Raw genomic sequence first — 19,087 nt, 5'->3', positions numbered from 1 at the left:
TTTTTCTGACCAGTTCTAGAGACTTGAGCCTGATGATCAATCTTGTAAGTCTTGTTAAATTGAAAACGTTAGTATTTTAGACCATTACATGCAAAGAGAGGCAAAACATACCAAAATCTTTCCCTGTTTACAGAACCCCCGATGACTCCAATTTAACAATAATCAAGTGTTGTTAATCATTATTACCTTAGCCTCCTCCACATATGGCGAGAACAGTCGTGGCCGCACATATATTCCAGCATTTTTTTGCCGCAGCCAGGCATTTGACTTTCCACCTTCTGATGTCGGTAGCATGTCTGAAGGAGGAGTACTAATCAGGCCTCTCTTCATCTTTAAGAATCAAGAAACAGTTTTATGGATTTTAAATATAAATACGGGGAAAACTTGCAAGAAATACATTCCTTAGACTGAATCCTTACACCACTGATTTTTCTTTAGGCTTCTGATAGATTTAAAAAAACCAGAAAATTTAACCAGAGAGTCATACATGTACTACTCTGAGTAATATCATTTTAGGAGCTAATCCTTAAATACCCACTATGCTGAATATTGCAGCATCTGAAGTACAAAGAACCCCGAGACAGTATTTTTATGAGACTACTGACTTACTGCATCACTCAGTACTTCACTGTTCATGGGTAAGATGTGCTCAATGCGGACAAAAGGTAAAAGTGGAGACAAGATCTCTCTCAGCTCCTCAATGTCAAGATCTCTCCTCTTCACACCTCTTTTGTTCACACTGTGAGCAGTACCACTGAGTAAATTAGGCTCTGCGGGAAGGAACAAGAAATACTAAGTTTACTATTTAAACTTTTTGATGTAAAGTGGGAGTCACAGGGCTTACAGGAAGTTATAAAAAAGGAAAGAAAATTCTAATTTTAAATCAGTGCTTATCAGCATCGCCCCACAAAACTATTTCATGCCTTAAAATCTAATATGAAGCATCCCTTGATACAGGTTCAGTTTATATGAGCATGGGTCATTTGCACAGCAGTCAGTTTCAAAGTGTAAGCCAGGGACAAAATACAAATAGAGTGTTTGGGGTACCTATGCTACCAAAACATGTGTACTTCTCTGTTAGCACTATCTGCCAAAGACTCGGTCCTGCAGCTCTTCTCCCTTTCCCCAGCAGCTGTCAGAAACTTATTTCCTACAAATTAAGGCCTGAAGAGTCCACTGGGATAATTACTCTGGCTTCCTTGTGTAACCTACCTTAGTAACAACTGTGACAAGCCCACTGAAATTGCTCTCATGTTCACAGGATACCTGTTTGTGCCAAGAATATCTTCCTATAAATAGCAAGATGACAACACATGACACATTTGAGTCATTCTCCCTCCCCAGTTAACTACCCTTACCTACATTTTAGGTATTGTGCCCAACCTGAATTTGGCTAGCTTCACTTTTCAGTACAGGCAGCTCAAGTATGGGCCACAGCCCACTACAATTTCTAATGCTTCCTGGTATTTGACTGGCACTGCCACATATTCAGAGCTGCAAAATCAGCATTGTCACTGAGGAATTTAAACCAAATTACTAGACTAAATTTGGTCCTAATCTGATAGAACTTGGCATAGCTATTATTTATCTTTTTACTTATCATGTTATCTGATGATCCCAGGAAAGAGAAATGAGCCTTTTACTTAATGAACACTACAGTCCAGGCAGCTGCACAAGTACTCCAGATGAGCAGCTTCCTCCCCAGTTCATGCCTGTTACTGTTTAACTGGCTCCATTACAGTCCAATGTGCCTTGAGACAAACACTTAGAAAATTTGTTTTGAAAACAGAAGTTTAATACTTACTCAGGTCACTCAAAGTACGTATTTTAACTGACTTTGGGTTGCATTTCATACGTGTCCATGACAAAGCAGTTCTATTGAAGCAATAACAGCGGATTCCAAAAACGTGGCCAGCCCTCCAAAGACAGTAGCCACACCAGCTCTGTTTTCACTCAGGCAGGTTCTTTCTGTTCCTCTCATTGTACTATCTGATTGACACTCTGAGGTGGGGATGAACTACAAACTACCCGCATTTGTTATTTGGGAAATATATATTTAACCTACTTCCCACATCTAACCCATGTGAGATTGCCCTTGAAGTTACCACTGTAGCAATAAAATGCATCTGAGCTAATAAAAATACATTTACATCTACTTCATGAAAAACACTGATGCCACTTGATGGCTTGTTTCTTACTACCACAGATTTCTGTGAGAGAAACATAAACTAAAGTGAAAGGCTGACACAGTGAACGAAGACTATTGTGAGAAGGCTACATGAGCACAGAAAAGTAAAAGATACTGCAGGGTTTTCTATTTGATGAATTCGTTACAAGAAAAATAATTCTGAGACAACAGCAAACCCACCAGATGTGAAAATCAGACAACTGTAGAGGTTGAAAGGGCCTCTGGAAATTTGGTCTGGCCACAACCATCGTGCCCTCCCCACGCTTCCCAGGCCAGGTAGAGCAGGTTGCCCACAGCTACGTCCAGTTGGGTTTTGAACACCTCCAAGGACAGAGACCCCACAACTACTGTGGGAAACCTGTTCCAGTGTCTGACCATCCTCACAGTTCCTTGTGTTTAAACAGAACTTCCTGTATTTCAGTTAATGCCTCATGGGCCTTCATCCTGACTTGGGTGCCAAGAGAAGAGTGTGGCTCTATTTTCTTTGCTCCCTGCCATTAGAAATTTATAGTGTTTGCTAAGATACCCACTTTTCTTCTTGAGTCCAAACAACCCCATCCCCCCTCAAATACCTGCATTCTCATTTTTTAAAGGACAAAAGATTTTTTTTTTAAAGTGCATTTGTTTAGTTTTGATCATACTATGCGAAAAGCAGATAAAATTTTCTTAAACTACAGATTACCCACAGAAAATAATTTCCATACATTTTGATTTAATTGGTTTAGTGCTGTGTAGTTTAAAGGATCTTTACCTCGATCTGCTATTCTCTTCATCAACTGGTGTTCTCCCCATTTAATCAGATATTTAAGAATATCTTGTTCACTTGCCTGGTAGAAAGAGAAAGTGAGTAATCTGTATATGCTCAGTATAATGTCACACACACACAAAAAAACCAAACCCAAAAGGGTCATGTACACGGGTCTTCTACAGCTACAAAGAAACACAGCTGTACCAAGAACAAAGTAAGTATTTGTACTTTGTGATCTCCTATATCACCTCCTCCAAATATTCTAAGGTAGAACTACTGATATGTCACCACCATGATTTCTAGATTCACGTCACTTATTGAATCCCTGGGAAGAGAAAAATAAATATTCTACAGAAGGAAAACTTTTGTCTAGCATGAAAACTTACAGGTATTAAATTTGATTGATTAAAGTTAATTAGAATAGGCAGTTCTAACACTGGAGGTTTGGATCTCTTATGTAAAGTTACAAATTCAGCACCTGCAGAGTGTGGAAAGCTACAAAAACAATTAAACCAACTAAATTATAATCTAGGTGAAGAGAAATGTCTTCAATAATACTATACACAAATTTGCTTTGTTCATACCTATATACATATGCTAACCACTCAACTTTTTTAAAGAAAAAAAAATCATGTACTGAAAAATTTATTTACGTGTTTTTTAACAACTAGGGTAGGAAATTTAGTCACAATATACACTCTCATGGAAGATCAACAGCACTGTTACTGCAATTCCTGAAATGTTTAAAGTAAACAAATTTTTAAAAAGCACTTTAAATAATCTGTAACACTTAATATAAAAAAAAAAAATACAATTTTTAAAAACCCCAAACATACAAAACCAGAACAAACAAAAAAAAAAAACCACCCAGTCATTTATAACCTATATAAGGTTGGCTATCATTATAAAGATATCTCCCCTGAAGAGAAATGGCAGCAAATATCCACACAATCACTGAAGGGAAATCATAAAAAATAAAAAATTCTGCAGTACCTGTTAGAAAAGGTATTTTTATGCCTCCTCCCAAATATAAATTAAGCCTTCTGAACAATTACTAGTTCATTAGCTCCCATTATGTACATTGTTGCAGCACAACTACTACCACCACATAATAAAACACTCAAGCATCCAAGGCAAATATTAGGTTCAGAAACGCTTCATTTAAAACAATCTGCAGCAGTTTCTAAACTATTATTAGGCTTCTAAGCGATAGCACATACCACCAGTTTGAGTTGTGTTACAAGCCAAGAACAAAATAGTTTTCTTAATCACTATATAAATTTAATTTTTTACATACTATGAAAGGAATGCTTAGTGTGCTTACAAACCCTCTCCCACCTACACTTTAAGATGAGCTACTCCCAAGTGCTCCTAGTAAGGGTATAACCTGCTCCTTCAAGTGGGACTAGCTGTGTTCTGCATTGCAGGTTACCTGTAAATAGTCGGATTGAATAGCTGTGAGCAGATGGTCCTTGCTGAGCTCATAGAAGACATCTGAAGTCATGACCTGGGTAAACTCCTCACAGAGGAAATGCAGCGCTTGACGATGTACCCACTTGGAACCGTACGGCTGAGAGCTCCACTTCAGAATGGCAATTAAGGTGTCTAGTGAGATGCTCTCAGCAATAATGTCTTCACAGCCTAGGAAACAGAAGCAAAAATCAATGATGTTGTTATAGAGGCCCTTTGATCCTGATGCAATAATATATATGGCTAAATCTGGAACAGAACTGGCTGGATAGTCACAGCAAGTGGTCAATGGCACAACGCCTGGATGGACACCGGTAACAAGAGGTGTCCCTCAGGGGCCCATACTGAGACCAATACTGTTTAATATCTTCATCAATGACACAGACAGTGGGATTGAGTTCACCCTCAGCAAGTTTGTGGATGACACCTAGCTGAGTGGTACAGGTGACAAACCTGAGGCACGGGATGCTGTCCAGATGGCCCATGCAAACCTCATGAAGTTCAACAAGGGCAAGTGCAAGGTCCTGCACCTGGATCAGGGCAACCCCCAGTATCAATATAGGGTGGGGATGAAGGGATTGACAGCAGCCCTGTGGAGAAGGACTTGGGGGTAGTGGTGGATGAAAGATTGGACACGACGAAGACAAGCCACTTGCAGCCCAGAAAGCCAATTGTATCCTGGGCTTCATCAAAAAACGTGGCCAGCAGGTTGAGGGAGGCAATTCTGCCCCTCTGCTCTGCTCTGGTGAGACCCCACCTGGAGTCCTGCATCCAGCTCTGGAGCCCTCAGTACAGGAAAGACATGGACCTGTTGGAGAGGGGCCAGAGGAGGCCATCAAGATGACCAGAGGGCTGGAACAGACCTGCTGTGAGGACAGGCTGAGAGAATTGGAGTTGTTCAGCCTGGAGAAGTCTCTGGGCAGACCTTATTGTGGCCTCTCAGTGCTTAAAAAGGGCCTACAAGAAAGATGGGGACAGACTTTTCAGCAGGGCTTGTTAAAACAGGACAAGGGGTAATGGTTTTAAACTAAAGGAGGAGAGATTCAGGCTAGACATGAGGAAAAAAGTTTTTACAATAAGGGTGGTAAAAATACTGTGGCTGCCCAGAGCTGTGGTAGATGCCCCATACCTGGAAATTTTCAAGGTGAAGCTGGATGTGGTTGAAGATGTCCCTGCTCATTGCAGAGGGGTTAGACTAGGTGACCTTTGAAGGTCCCTTCCAGCACAAACTATTCTATGAGTCTATATGATTCCCAGTGAGAGTAAGAACATAAGTGCCCTACAGACCAAGGTTGCAAAGAGGATTAAATTCTGATTAAGAGTATAATAATTTTAATTGTGGTTTAGGTTTTTAACTATACAGTCATTTAAATCATGTCTGCTGGCATGCCTGGATGAACAACTGGAAAGCTCATTCAGCCCTACTAGAACCTCCTTTGGCTAATATACATTATCTGACCGTATAACACATTCTGAAGTTGCAGATTTGATTTGGAGTCACTGTTGTTTGCAGCAGTTTAACAGAAGCCTATAAACCACAACAGAGGTGGGATTTTCATCTCTATCACACTGCACACGGACCTTCCTGAGACAAGACCATGCAGAGCCACAGAAATGTAAGCTGTGACATATTGCTGGTCCTCAGCTACTCAGCAGAGGGTGAGGGCAGCAAAGCACCAGTTTCTGTCTCGAAGAAGGCAGGAGGCAGCACTGGCTGCCTTATACCACCACCGGCTGCCCTATACCACCACCTTGGCCTTCATATCAAGGAAGGCACAGAGGGTGCCAGGACAAGGAGAATCTCCTCTGATGTGGTAGCATCCAGGAGGCGGGTGTTCTGACTTGTGGTGGGTCTGTCTGTTACAGTTTCTTCAGACCCACTGCTGCATTAGGATTTACACTTTCACAGAGTACATGTCTTCTGAAGAAAAGACAGGATATTTAAGTCTCCTGAAGGGAAATGGTGCAGATTTGGAAGAAATGAGGGGATGCGTACTGTGGGAGGGCTGAAAACATGGGTACTTGTGGTTAATGAGTTAATGCAGAGAGTACCCCAATGCTGATAACTCGAAGTCTCCAATAGCACTTTGCTGATTTCATTTGTACATGTGGTTTACATATACACAGAATACTGTTTCTATTTGCACTACAAACATAGCAATTTAAAGAAAAAAACCCCACCACTGTCCTAGAATCATACATTCCAGTCTGAACCCACTATGGCCACAAAATTACAGCTGTGTTTATGCCCACGAGAGCTCCCCGGACAGTTCAGAGCAGCATGCTTACATTGCAATTATTTTACTTATACATCATCATTTTTCTCTCTGTTTCAAGGATATTTAAGAACTAAATTTTGTCAGTTGTTTAGAAAACTTGGACTAAGCTGAGTAAGTGTTCAGCATGGTAATCTTGATGTTTCTCAAGATAAAGATCTAAGAGATTGTCCTGATGCTACATATTTTTGAACTGGTTGCATACATGTAAGATACACTAACAGCAATTAATAGAATTAAAATAAAATCTTACTTTTCTACATATATCAGCATACAGAAGCATTGACTTAATTTCTGTTGCAATAATTACATGAAAGATAAGTTATTAAGGAGTAAGTAGCAACAAGTGAACATGCTGCTTCAAGTAGAAGGGTATCTGTCAGAGGAATTACTACTTAGGAGCAAAGGCACTGAAAAGGAAAACTTAAACAGTAAGGTAAAGAAGGTACTAGGAAGCAAGAGTTTAAAGAGGAGGCAGGTTACACATTTACCTGTCCTATTGAACACACATATTTCTACTTAATACTACAAAAACCCCTGCACCTTAATTATGAGAAAAATATCCTGACATTAAAATTTTCTAAACTTAAGTATATAAAAAAAATACAATGAACATAATAAATACAGTCAATGCTCAATGAGAATGTTTGCAGCAAATTCCATGAGTATGTATGTCTGAATGTATACATAGTTTTAGGCACTAATTTTTTTAAATTTTCTAAAGGAATTTATGAGAATAATGCCTGTCTCCCCAACAGCACTAAATTTTACACCAGTTCATACTTAAACTTTTCTCAACAAGCATGTGGATGATTGTTTTTTCACATGCCTGATACACCTGAGGAAAGGAAGACCGTAGATCAATGTCGCCACCAACAGAAGGGCTGACAGAAGCATACACATTTCTGCACAGTGCATTAAAGGCAGTGTTATACCATTCATCCCAAGATAGACTCTCCATTTACTTTTGAGAAAGGGGTAAGTGTAGAGTCATGTTTCAACACACCTGCTTCATCTTTTACCATTACTGAAGTAATAGAGCACTTCCCAGAGCTACCTATTACCATTAGGTTACTTATTACTACAAGTAAGAACAGATGCCTTACTATAGATATTGGCCTCTAACCTGCATGGCGAGGACCAGTGAAGATGCAGCAGAGATTGGCTGGAGGCACTTGGAACATCAGCCCCATCATCAGATGAGAACAGAGAATGAGAACTGCTCTGAAATACACTCCTTGGGATTTGGTATAGGGCAGAGAAACTGTCCCCTCTAGATGGGGGAATTCCCCAGAAGCCTGAAAGATAAACCTCACTCTGAAATCTTTAAAAAATTCTGGTCAAGAATCTGAAAAACACTGTTTTTTGTTGTTTGTTTGTTTGTTTTAAATCAAATAAACCTATCTTTGAAAAAGCTCAAAATACTTCAGCAGATGTCAGAAATAGGAATAAATGAAGTCTGAAGCTTTCCACTCCAGGATCCATTTTTACTTATTTTTTTTTCCTTACATTTTTTCTTACACAGTTAATGACTGAGATGGCATCTAACTTTGTTACGTGAGTCCCTCTTATCTTCCCTTTTGGGGCCCAAAAAATGAAGATGTTAAGTTAGCATCAAACCTGGCATGGCAAATGAAAGCTAGCCATGACTCGTTACAATATGCTTAAAAGAGGAGTTGGTTTCCCTGCTGTGTCGCACCAAATCTTGCCCTGCTAAATCCTAACACAACTCTTTGCATGCAATTGTTCGGTTTGCATGCAAGCTGACTTCAGCAGATGACTGCATCCCCCTGAAGTCTAAAGATTACACATAAGGACTCCTCCATTTTAACAACAATATGTAAACCCACTCCCCGAAATCAGTCATAAACAAATTCAAACTGTAAGAGCAAAGAGACCTATCTCAAAGTGAATGCCACTTGCAGTATTTCATCTGGCATTTACTTTTGAAACAATAAGGATACCTGCCCTCTGCAAAGACAGAAAACTACATTTCCACGAGAAATGCAGTTCCAAAGATCTGAGCAATGCTGATTTATAGAAACGGAGCATCAGCTCAGTTTCAGTTCTTCTGTCAAGTCCAATTATTGCACAACTACCAGTAATATAACATTATCAGGTAAAAAAAGCTCATTGAGGATGCCTAGCAAACAAAACCATCATTATCTTAAGTAATTTTAGCAATGTGTCAGAACTGTGGAATTATTAAAAGTATTCATTCCAGAGTAAGCATGAGGTAATAATTAAAGTGTTTTCTGAACATCTAAATAAATTGGGGCAGCCCAATTCCAGCTATGGAAGGAATCCAATTCCTTTTCCTCTTTGGCAGAAGATTTTTTTGCTTTAACAATCAGCCACTTGACAAAAAAAGGAGTCATCTAATAGCCACAACATTGTTCTTCATAGTGGAACAGAGCATTTTTCTCCTATGAGTACTATTTCATAATAGTCAGGCAGCAGCAGCCTTTCCAAGATCCATCTGCAGTGTCCCAAGATGCTCTACCACAAGCTTCTATGACAATTAGCATCTCTCATTTCTTTAGATTCCACATTGAATCTCTGACAGATGACTATCACATTTTGGACATACAAGGCTATTCCATGCACTTCTTTTGCTGGATACCAACAGGTTTTTAAACAAGTCCCTTCTGCTTCCCCAGTTCTCTCTCAAATGCAATTCCACAGAACTTCCAAAGAGAAATAGCTTGAGCCCCCATTTAGCATGCTAGCTAGTAGCTTGTGATCTTATCAAAACAGTTAAAAGACCTACTAAAAAAAATTAAGTGGCTTTAAAAGTTAGGAAGAGTTGAATTAAGTGAAGTTTTTACTACAGAATTGGTAGCTTGATTTAACTAATTCTGTAGTGGAGACCTTTCCCCTAGACTTACGCAAACCAGTGGAGCCAAGAAAAATAATTCACCCTGATACTGAACTGGAGTCTAGAAGCTATTTAATGTTTTTTTTTAAGTTTGTTGCATTAGGAGAGAGCATGCTGGCAATCAAGAAGCATAGTTTTTAAATTTGCTGGCACATAGGGAACAGCACAGAAGCGTAACTTGCTGCTAGACTGGATTGCAACATGTTCGAAAGCTCCAGAGATGCTTGTCTCATCCATCCATGAACACCCTCGCTGCTCTAACCAAGCTTCTGATGGGAAGATAAAGCAAAAAAGTCAACATTTGCTCAGCTTCTTTCCCACATCTTAGAGACCCAAAGCTGCAAATGTGTTCTATAGCCACTAAGGATTCTTTCCAAGGCAGCCCACACTCCGAGTCTGCGGGAGCTGCCATGGAAGCTAACCCGCTTGTACCGTGGTATAAAACCAGATAGTCATCTTCCTGCACTCCATATCTCCTGCTCTTCTTCTGTCACACTGGTGCATGGGTGGCCACTCAATGAAATGGTCAAATCACTTCTGTCAGTCCTGCTTCCAGCAGCATCAGATCCCCAACAGCACAACCCTGACTGCCAGCACAGAGAACAAAATCCAAGAGGACTGCAGGAGACAGGGCAGCAGTGCTGCTTGACTGACATGGTGACAGGAATTTAGGTTCTCCACAGCAGTAGGCAAAACATCAGTTACAGGAACAGTAAGAGCAAGTCACAAGACTTACCTAGCACCAGCATGGAGCTACACCTTTTTAACTGTTTATCACATAAGCAGCAACTGCCAACGACTTCTACATTCCTATAACTGTATTGTGAACAAGGGATCTTGTTCAACATCCATCTTCTGGATGCAGGTTGACTTTCCCAGTTTATTAACATTTATTTCCTCCTGGCAGCACCATATTCTCTGTCTTAAAGGAATGTGACAGGTTTCTAGCTTCTTGAATTTTTAGTGCTTTTCCATCTTCCCCCCACATTGTTAAAAAAATATTTAAAAGGTGATTAAGTTAAAAGTTAACTGATGCCAAGCCTGTTACTTGCAAGTACATTCCTTTTCCACACTTCAGAACTTGAAAACAAACAAGTTTTGGTTACATGAAAGTGCAAAACTACATGAATATTTTACAGAAAAGAAAACAAGACCTCAGTAGCATTAGAGACACAAAGAAGGGTTCAATGGGCATTAGTGGTCAAACACTGGCGAAATCTATTGCTAAGTTCAGTACCTCTTTTGAGCTACTTTTGATCCCTCTGCTGATTTTTCTAAGCCCCCAAATTTAAAACATTCATGTACTCCAATCCTTGAAAGGCTGAATTCAAAGTATTATGGCACTATTAAAGTATAAAGTATTGGTTTACTATTAAAGCATAAAGTATTGGGTTTTGCTTTATTCAAATACAAAGCTGATGACTTTATAGTACTTCAGATTAACTGTCAAATCAAAAATAAAGAATGATCTGAAGGTTGGGTCAGGCAGCATTTTGTGTTATACTAGTCATCCTTCCACAGTGAAAACTCTAAGTTATGTCAAATCCAATACAGCATATTAGCTAGCCATTTAAAATATTAAATTAGGGAGCAAACAAAAACACTGCAACTTGTGCTATTTAAAAATATTTTCAGTTATGATATAGCAGTTGTAAAGCCGTTAAACATTCTAAGATATTAACAGCTGGATTTTTGAAGTTTTAAGTTTAGCCAGAAACGTAAGGTAGCTGTTACATGTTTAAAGCATTCAATATTTGTGGCAAAAGCCCTTTAATGTTTTCTTTCCCCCAGAATGGAAGTGAATTTACTCTTCTGCTCCTGTCCCATGCAAAATGCATGAACTCGGGAAGCCTGAAATCTGCATCTACATCTTTGGCTCCCTGCAGCCATTAGTAGATAATGGTCCTTGACTGGGCTTCAGCATTCCTGCAGCAGCAGATCCAGCAGCGGTGGCAGGCAGTGTAGCTGATCCAGCTTAAGCAGAAAACAACTGTGGGTCAGAAACAAAAAGCTGCCAACTCAACTATAACAAACCAATGGGAAGAACTTAACACAGGAACAATGAAGGGCTGAAACAGGAAGAGCTGATGTTTAGAGGGACTGCTGCCAGCCACCACTGGTCAGTATTTAACTTCCTAGGACACAGGTGGCTGAAAGAATAACCTGAAAACAGTGACCAGATCTGTTTCTCTGCAAACTATGACACTGCAAGCACATTTTTATGTGCCCAGTTGCACAACTCAATGCAACTGCTCTAAGGAAGAGCCTTTCTACTTATTGCTTTCTCCAGTCTTCATCTTCAGAATATAAAACCTAAGCAATAATTTTAGGCTTGAGTACAAGTGAATCATTGTAAGGAGATAATAGGTCAGACTTACATTAATATTTATTTAATCATGCCTAATTTATTTTGAAGTTAGAAGTGCCAGACTAGTTCCTTTGTGCATTTCTACTGCACTGATATATAACTGACACCCTTGCTCTAATCTTCCCACAATACATTTGCGTGTATTTAATACTGCTACTCTGGCCTTCCTGGCATTTCAGTATTTCAGTCCTGCTGAGATCAAGGGCACTTTTGAAGTCAGGTGATACCTGCCTCTAGATCAAAGGCTGCATTACTGAGTATGGTTTTAAAATAAGTTTCTTCTTATTCTTGTCAAGCGTAAAGTCAACACCTAAAAAATAAAAGGAAAGCAAAAAGTCTGAAAAGAAGTTGTTTTTTGTCAATTTTACTTTAGAAAACTTTTTGGAATCAGCAGGCAGGAAAGATTCCCAGGCGAACGTACTCCGTAGGATCCCAGTATCCAAAAACCTTTGACAGAAAAACATACTGTACCACCATCTCAGTGAGACTATTCATGATAAGCAGCAAGAGCAAGATGCAGAATGGAATTCACATACTTACTATAGGTATCTAATAAAATTAGGATATCTGAAGTCAAGATTCTCTACAACAGCAGTAGATGTGGCAGCGCTGTCAGACTGGAAGGGGGGATTATTTTAATCACATTTAACAGGAGTAGAGAACCTATCTGGTTTTAATAAGTGTGTTACAGAAAAGGAAGGGATAAGTGATTTTAAACCTCATCTTTGTGAGTCAATGTGTTAAAACAATCACATGAGTACAGCTGACAGCGGCAAGGCAGCATGGAGCCACAAAAGTAAAGTCCAGAAACATTCCAATAAGGGATGTGCTCTAACCTTCTGGAAAGGGCTCCAATTCCCACAGCCTCCTTGAGAACAGTGAAGAGAGTGAAGAGTTTCACTTTCTCAGTTAACAATTACTGCAGCACCCCTAACAGCAGTCTCAGTTCTATTATGTACAAAGAGGTTTCAGTATCATCAGCTCTAGAGATGAAATATGCCTGCTGATTAGTTCATCTATTCAAATTAGTCCACTCAAAGATCCAATTCATTTTCCCTTGGAAGATAATTGACAATCATCAGCTGAAACAAACCACACTGAAGGCCGAGTAAATTCTAAATGAAGTAGTCTTGCTTTACTTGAATAGTAAATATTCATAGTGTATCTACTGATTCCATCATAGGGAAACCATCTATCAAAATACAACAGTCAGAAAAAGTAATATCAATGTTTTAGGAACGGGAAGATTTCCATGGAAAGAGTCAAAGCTGAGTCATCTGCTGAAATTGAAGAAAAGTTACAACATCTGGATATTTAGAGAGGTCCCTGAAGACAAATCAAACTAAAATCTGGTGAAAATAAAAACAGTTGATCAGAAGCTTTAAAATACATCAACTTCACTTGACACTTTGTTACAAATACCCAGCCAAAACTGAGTAAAAGTGAACAAAATGAGTTGGAAAGAGTATGCAAGACTTACATATAATGAGCCCAAAATATTTTCCAGGAAACCAAGGAGACAAGCTTTACCAAGTTTGCAATTGGTTGGCACAAGTGAACCGAATCGAAAAACTTGAGCCTGGGGGTGTGGAAACCTAGAAAAGAAACTTAAGACATTAGCTACTGTGAAAGCCAACTGATGGCATTGGTCAGAACTTGGGCAAACTGCACACCTGCAGCACAGAGTAGAAAAGTGCAGCCAGCAGACCAAGCTAAGAGATTCCATGAGAATTGTGCACATCTCCAACATCTACACAATGCTGTCTCTTCTAGCATCGCTCTGCAAGACATCAACAAGTCAGATATTTGAGTGACAGCTTCCAGCACAGACATATGCTAGTTATGGAACCAGGGAGTAGCAGGGATGCTACTGAAATGAAGTTCTCTCATCTACTTCATGTTAAGTATTATAATAAGGGAGGACAAGGCACTGTGGTTAAGTGCTGAACAGAAATGGTGGTCACTACTAAAGAACACATTTTAAGTGATCTGTTAGTCAAGTACAGACATACAGTTTTCCCCAATCAAATAAGCTTCCTTTTAATTTTGATTATAAGATTGCAGCAGAACAATTGTGCACTGTCAGCACAGTACCAATGACCTAAATATGAACTCAGCAAACTAAGTATGAAACTATCAGATACTCACTTCACTGGCAGATATAGATTTTCTACAGACTGCTTACTGCACATATTTGTAAAATCCTAATTAGTTCAAGTTAACATCTAGAATTTCAGTATCTGAAGGGGTGCCAAATTTGCATTTGCTAGTACTAGATAACGTAACAAATTTCAATCCTTGCCTGATTTTACTCCATTTCACCCCTATGCATAACAACCTCCCCACTAGCCAGCTCACCACTTTTGTGGCCAGACACTGATTTTCCCAAGGAAAGAAGAAATGACCTCTGAAGGCTACTGCATCCCTCCACCTCCCCCCAGCGACTGCCCCCAAACACTACAGCTCTGGTTCATCCCAAGGGCCACCAAGACCGAGCCTGCACTGCTGCATCCACTGGTCCCAGCCACCCGCATGTGCTGCCGAGGTGGTGCCATCAGCCCAGTGCAGCTCCTGCTGCTGCCTTTTTGCTCCCCAGGGGTAGTGTTGGGGGAGAACCTTCAGGGAAAAGTTAAGGTCTTGCTACTGCTAACTCACAAAATACGTATTCCAGAGCAGCACTGGTCTGTAGCGCATTACTGAAGAGTTCTGGTTTAGGACATGCTGATCCACGCACGCACAAAAATCGAGCAGAAATAACGCAGCTCAGTATCAAATAAAACATCAGTTCTGTTTTTCACCATTTATTAACACCTAAAAAATAAAAGCTATTTTCCTATCTATAAGTTCATCCAAGTGTCTCTTTGAAATCCTCTATCATTGCTTATCTGCTTGGATTTAACTTACACTGCTTCACCAGAGCACCTCCGGATCACAGTTGTTCCAGTTTAGGTTTCCAGTCTGAGGGAAAGAATTACACCCTGTTCATTTATGAAACAGTGCATGATTATTCTGCATCTTACTGAGGGCTTCATTCACAGTTTAATTCCCTCATTACTATTCCCTGAGCACACTAAATCCTGTTAGCACTTGCATATGTGCATGCACCATGCAAGAGGGAAGCTGGAAGCTGTATACTTGTATCACCTTTTTGTTTCAGCTCATTTTCCTTTCTTGCTTTCAGCTGATCTACTAAGTTGTCCTGTTCTCAAGTACTATGAACTTGCAAACATTGTATAGGAATGAAATTAACACTGTAGTTTAACTACAGTAAAACTTTTTGCCACTACTACATTAAGTTAAACAAGATGCTGACAGACCAGAGAGGGTCCAAAGGAGTACCATGAAGATGCTAAAAGTGCTGGAGAACCCAGCCTATGAGGAAAGACTGAAGGAGTGAGGTCTTTTCGCCCTGGAGAAGGCTCCAGGACATTTCATGACAGTATTCTAGTAACTAATGGACAGTTACAGAGAGGACTGAGGCTCTCTCTTCACAAGGAGACACATGGAGAGAACAAGGGGCAACAGGTACAAGTTGCATCCAGCAACATCTCGATACAGGACATTTTTTTACAGTGAGAACAGTCATTCACTGAACAGCCTCCCTAAGGACATGGTGTAGCTCCCATCACTGGAGGTTTTCAAGATGTGATTGGACAGGGTACTGGATAATCTCATCTAGGCTCCCCTTCCCAGAAAAGGGTTAGGCCAGAAGATCTTTCGAGGCTCCTTTCAACGTGGGCTGCTGTACGATTCAATAATTCTGAGCCTAAGAACAGCTCATTCTCATTCCTGTAGCAGAAACCCCATCTCCTTTGTTTTCTGTCAGTTTTATTGCAGCAGGACTATTTCAGCTTTCAGCATCATCTGAAAATTAGTTTCCCAACACCAGCCTCTACAGAAGATACAATAGTTCTGATTAGTTTCCCATATCTTTATCACTCACGGTTTGATATAACTATTAGAAGAACCCATTATAAATATCTATTCCTGCAGGGCTTATACCTGCTTTTTCTTCCTCACTCCTTCAGAAGTTTACTATTTTACCGAAGTCTACCTGGTAGTTTATAGTATAAAGATTTCAATCTTGTCAAATTTCAGTTGAAAGCTACAAGTTACAGATGCACAGATCTACTGTAAAAAAGGTATCTTAAAAATAAAAATCCACTAGCTTAAACAAATCACGTTGCTGGTATGTCAAGTGAATTCCATTCACTATTTCTCAGCTCAAAAATAAAATTCTCATCCCTCACCAGCAAGACTTGAAGCAATCGCCATATCCCGTTATGTGCAATATGGTTAGTGAATTGTTCAAACACCAACAGATGAAAGAGCAAGCAAAGCTCCTTCCACCACAAGAGGTATTATTAATTATTAGGTCACTGTTCAAGGCTCCAGCACCTCACCAGAGATTGCAATATCCCTGGCCTGCCTCCACATGCACAAAGTATGCTGCCAAGTTCTGAGTGATCTTCAAGAATGATGGACAGAAGAGAATGTTCCTCAGCTTTAAGTCTGAAAACACTGACTGACTGCCCCTACTTTCAGTTCTGTATATGAAGAAGTGGATACTAAGGACCTAGGACCAGTGCAATTAAGCCATTTAAATTCACCTTTCAATAGCAAGATTCCAGGCTTGGTGTACCCCCTTGGACACAAACTACAGGAATAATAATTCAAGTTTACAGCCTTGTTAACATATACGGATACTTCATAACAAGTCAAAATATTTCATCCTCCCAACAAAGATCTCTTGCATCTCCCCATCATTTACACTCAAAAAAAATGGATTATAGATGAAAATACATAAAGATCAGAAACATCAAGATCAGCTACACATATCTGACATAAACAGCATATTTCAATAATGATCTGCATACAGTTAAAAGGTCTCACATGGCATTTCATCAGTCCCCAGAAAACATGAATTATCTGCAACTTACAGACGGAGAAGAAATTTACTTTTCTTAAAGGAATTATCAGCCACTGACAGCAAGACTCAAGAGCCAAACTTATACTACAAAATAGCTAAAAATTTTTCTAATAAGGTCATATATTCCTCAGCAAGGACAGTATTACATACCTTGTGCAAGCATGTTAAACTCCAAGAACAGTGCTATGTGATAAAGCTCCATAGCTTCTTCAGCCCTAGTCATGTTTAGTTTTCCTGCTACAAGAGCCTGAACTTCACTTAAACTGCCCACTGAAGGGCTGGAGTGCAAAACTGAGAGGTCCACCACATCCGTATACATACAGTTCAAAATGACCTTAGCATACTTTTTTGGTATGATAGATTCATCCAATATAATTCTAGTTGGAGTTCGTAGAGTTCGGTCTGTGATTTCTTCACCAGTTCGTATCCTCCTCTGCAGCAAGTGACGAAAAAACGGAGATCGTGACGAAATAATAGCTTTGTGAGCTCTGAGCTCTTCATCTAGACAGTTCTGACTTCCACCAAAAGTTTCAACCAAGTCAGAGTTGGATGAAAAGCTAAGAACCACATCATAGTAGCACATGTAATCAAACAGTGTGCGCATGTCAACATCTAAGGAATTTGGCGTTCCAAATTCTTCACTAAGCTGCACGAGGATATCAACATTCTGGAATCTTGAATCCTCCATTCCAAACTCGCCCGTATAAAGGTAGTGTAACAAAGCAGAAAACATAGGCATATCTATGCCAGCTGTGTTAATATCCATTATTATTTCCGCCCCATACTCTGGTGAGGAAGAAAGCAGTGTCTTAAAAAATGGACATCTTGCCGCCAATATCGCACGATGCACAGGAAAACAAGTTTCTTGAAATATTAAGTCTACATCGGTACAGTATTTGTACTGATAAAGTTCAGCCATGTCTTTTTGTAGCGTCCTGGCTTCTGGTCTTGCCAAATTAGCTTGTAGATAAAGTTCCTTTAAGGCTGACGTTCCTTCGTATTCTTCTACTAATGCATTAACGTCTCTGACATCCCAGCCCGAGAGGAGTTCGCGCATCTGCTTCGCGTGATCAGCAGACCGGCTGGATTTCCGACGCTTAATGAATTTCTTTTTGAGGGTGGCAAGGCCAGAGGTTTTCTTTTTCTTATCTTGAGGTTTCTCATGGCCATGATCAAGGCTGTACAGCTTCGATTCACAGCCATAGCCTTGATGAGAGTAGGATGATGTCCCTGAAAGTAAAAGGGAAAATTGAACACATTTATTCTTTAAATTTAAAAGGAAGGTCTGTAACACCTAAACAGATCATCAATGTCCTGCAAGTTAACACAGTTTTTCCTCCTTCTCAGATCACATAATTCAACAAGTTGGGAACCCGACTGAAGCCTTTTCTAACCATTAAGAACAAACTTTTTTTTTAATGTACACTATTTTAAGAACCAAGCAGTGCCAGCTGATGTAGCTCTGTGCACATGGCATACTTATCTACACATGAAGAGAACACTGTGGTCATAGTGTTACAAGTGTCATTATAGTAACTATAGGAAGTGAAAAAACAGCCTTTTCAAAAACTTAGATGATCTCAGTGACATAGTAGTACCCTCCCCTCCATTCAAACTGTTCTTCAAATTCTGTTCTTCTACCATTAAGTGTCATTTCAACAACAAAAAAGCATACCTGGCATCAGACAATTAGCATAGTCACAAGAAAAAAAAATCAAAAAAAACACAGTAACAAAACATTCAAGGAAATTTAGGACAATTAATTAACTTTCAATGCAATTTTAACAAGAAAGTAAAAATCCCATCATATGATGATCAAGTAATGCCAAAATTCAAACACATAAAATGAGCTCCTTTGCACAGAACTATAGACATGAATTTGTGCATACATCCCAATTAAAACAATATGGAGAATGTAAGTTTTACTATGTTAAAGATGCTCTTTGAACAGAGTGTTATACTATTAAAGTATATCTATAATTATTTTCTCCTCAAAAAATAATTTATAGGGAAGTTATGTACCAAACACATCATGAAATGAAAATGGATTCTCCTCAACGTTGTCGGTGTTACATACCTGACCTGTTCCACTAAATGAACCTTTGCTGATTGTCAGTTTGAACCTGGCTGCATATACAGTAACACTGGGAGCAATTTAGTAAGAAAAAGAGGAATTAGAACCTGCATTTTTAGAAATAATGGAAAACTGAAGAACTGTTTCAATTAAAA

The 19,087-nt window shown here is 39.5% G+C and overlaps 1 protein-coding gene across 1 annotated transcript in view; it reads right to left on the bottom strand.

Annotated features, from left to right (window-relative positions):
- Positions 1-19,087, bottom strand: part of BTBD7 (BTB domain containing 7) — a gene marked incomplete at its 3' end in the record, with an annotated part of 50,617 nt that overhangs the window by 10,143 nt on the left and 21,387 nt on the right. The window contains exons 3-7 of the mRNA XM_080345193.1: positions 17,009-18,088; positions 4,369-4,577; positions 2,940-3,015; positions 610-770; positions 187-330 (exon numbers count right to left, since the gene is read on the bottom strand). Coding sequence (XP_080201319.1) covers positions 187-330; positions 610-770; positions 2,940-3,015; positions 4,369-4,577; positions 17,009-18,088 — 1,670 coding nt within the window. The remainder of the gene's footprint in view (positions 1-186; positions 331-609; positions 771-2,939; positions 3,016-4,368; positions 4,578-17,008; positions 18,089-19,087) is intronic.

This window comes from Nesoenas mayeri, assembly GCF_963082525.1.
Source record: "Nesoenas mayeri genome assembly, chromosome: 5".
Lineage (NCBI taxonomy): Eukaryota > Metazoa > Chordata > Aves > Columbiformes > Columbidae > Nesoenas > Nesoenas mayeri.
The sequence above is the reverse complement of the archived record's forward strand: the minus strand, read 5'-3'. Positions and strand labels throughout refer to the sequence as shown.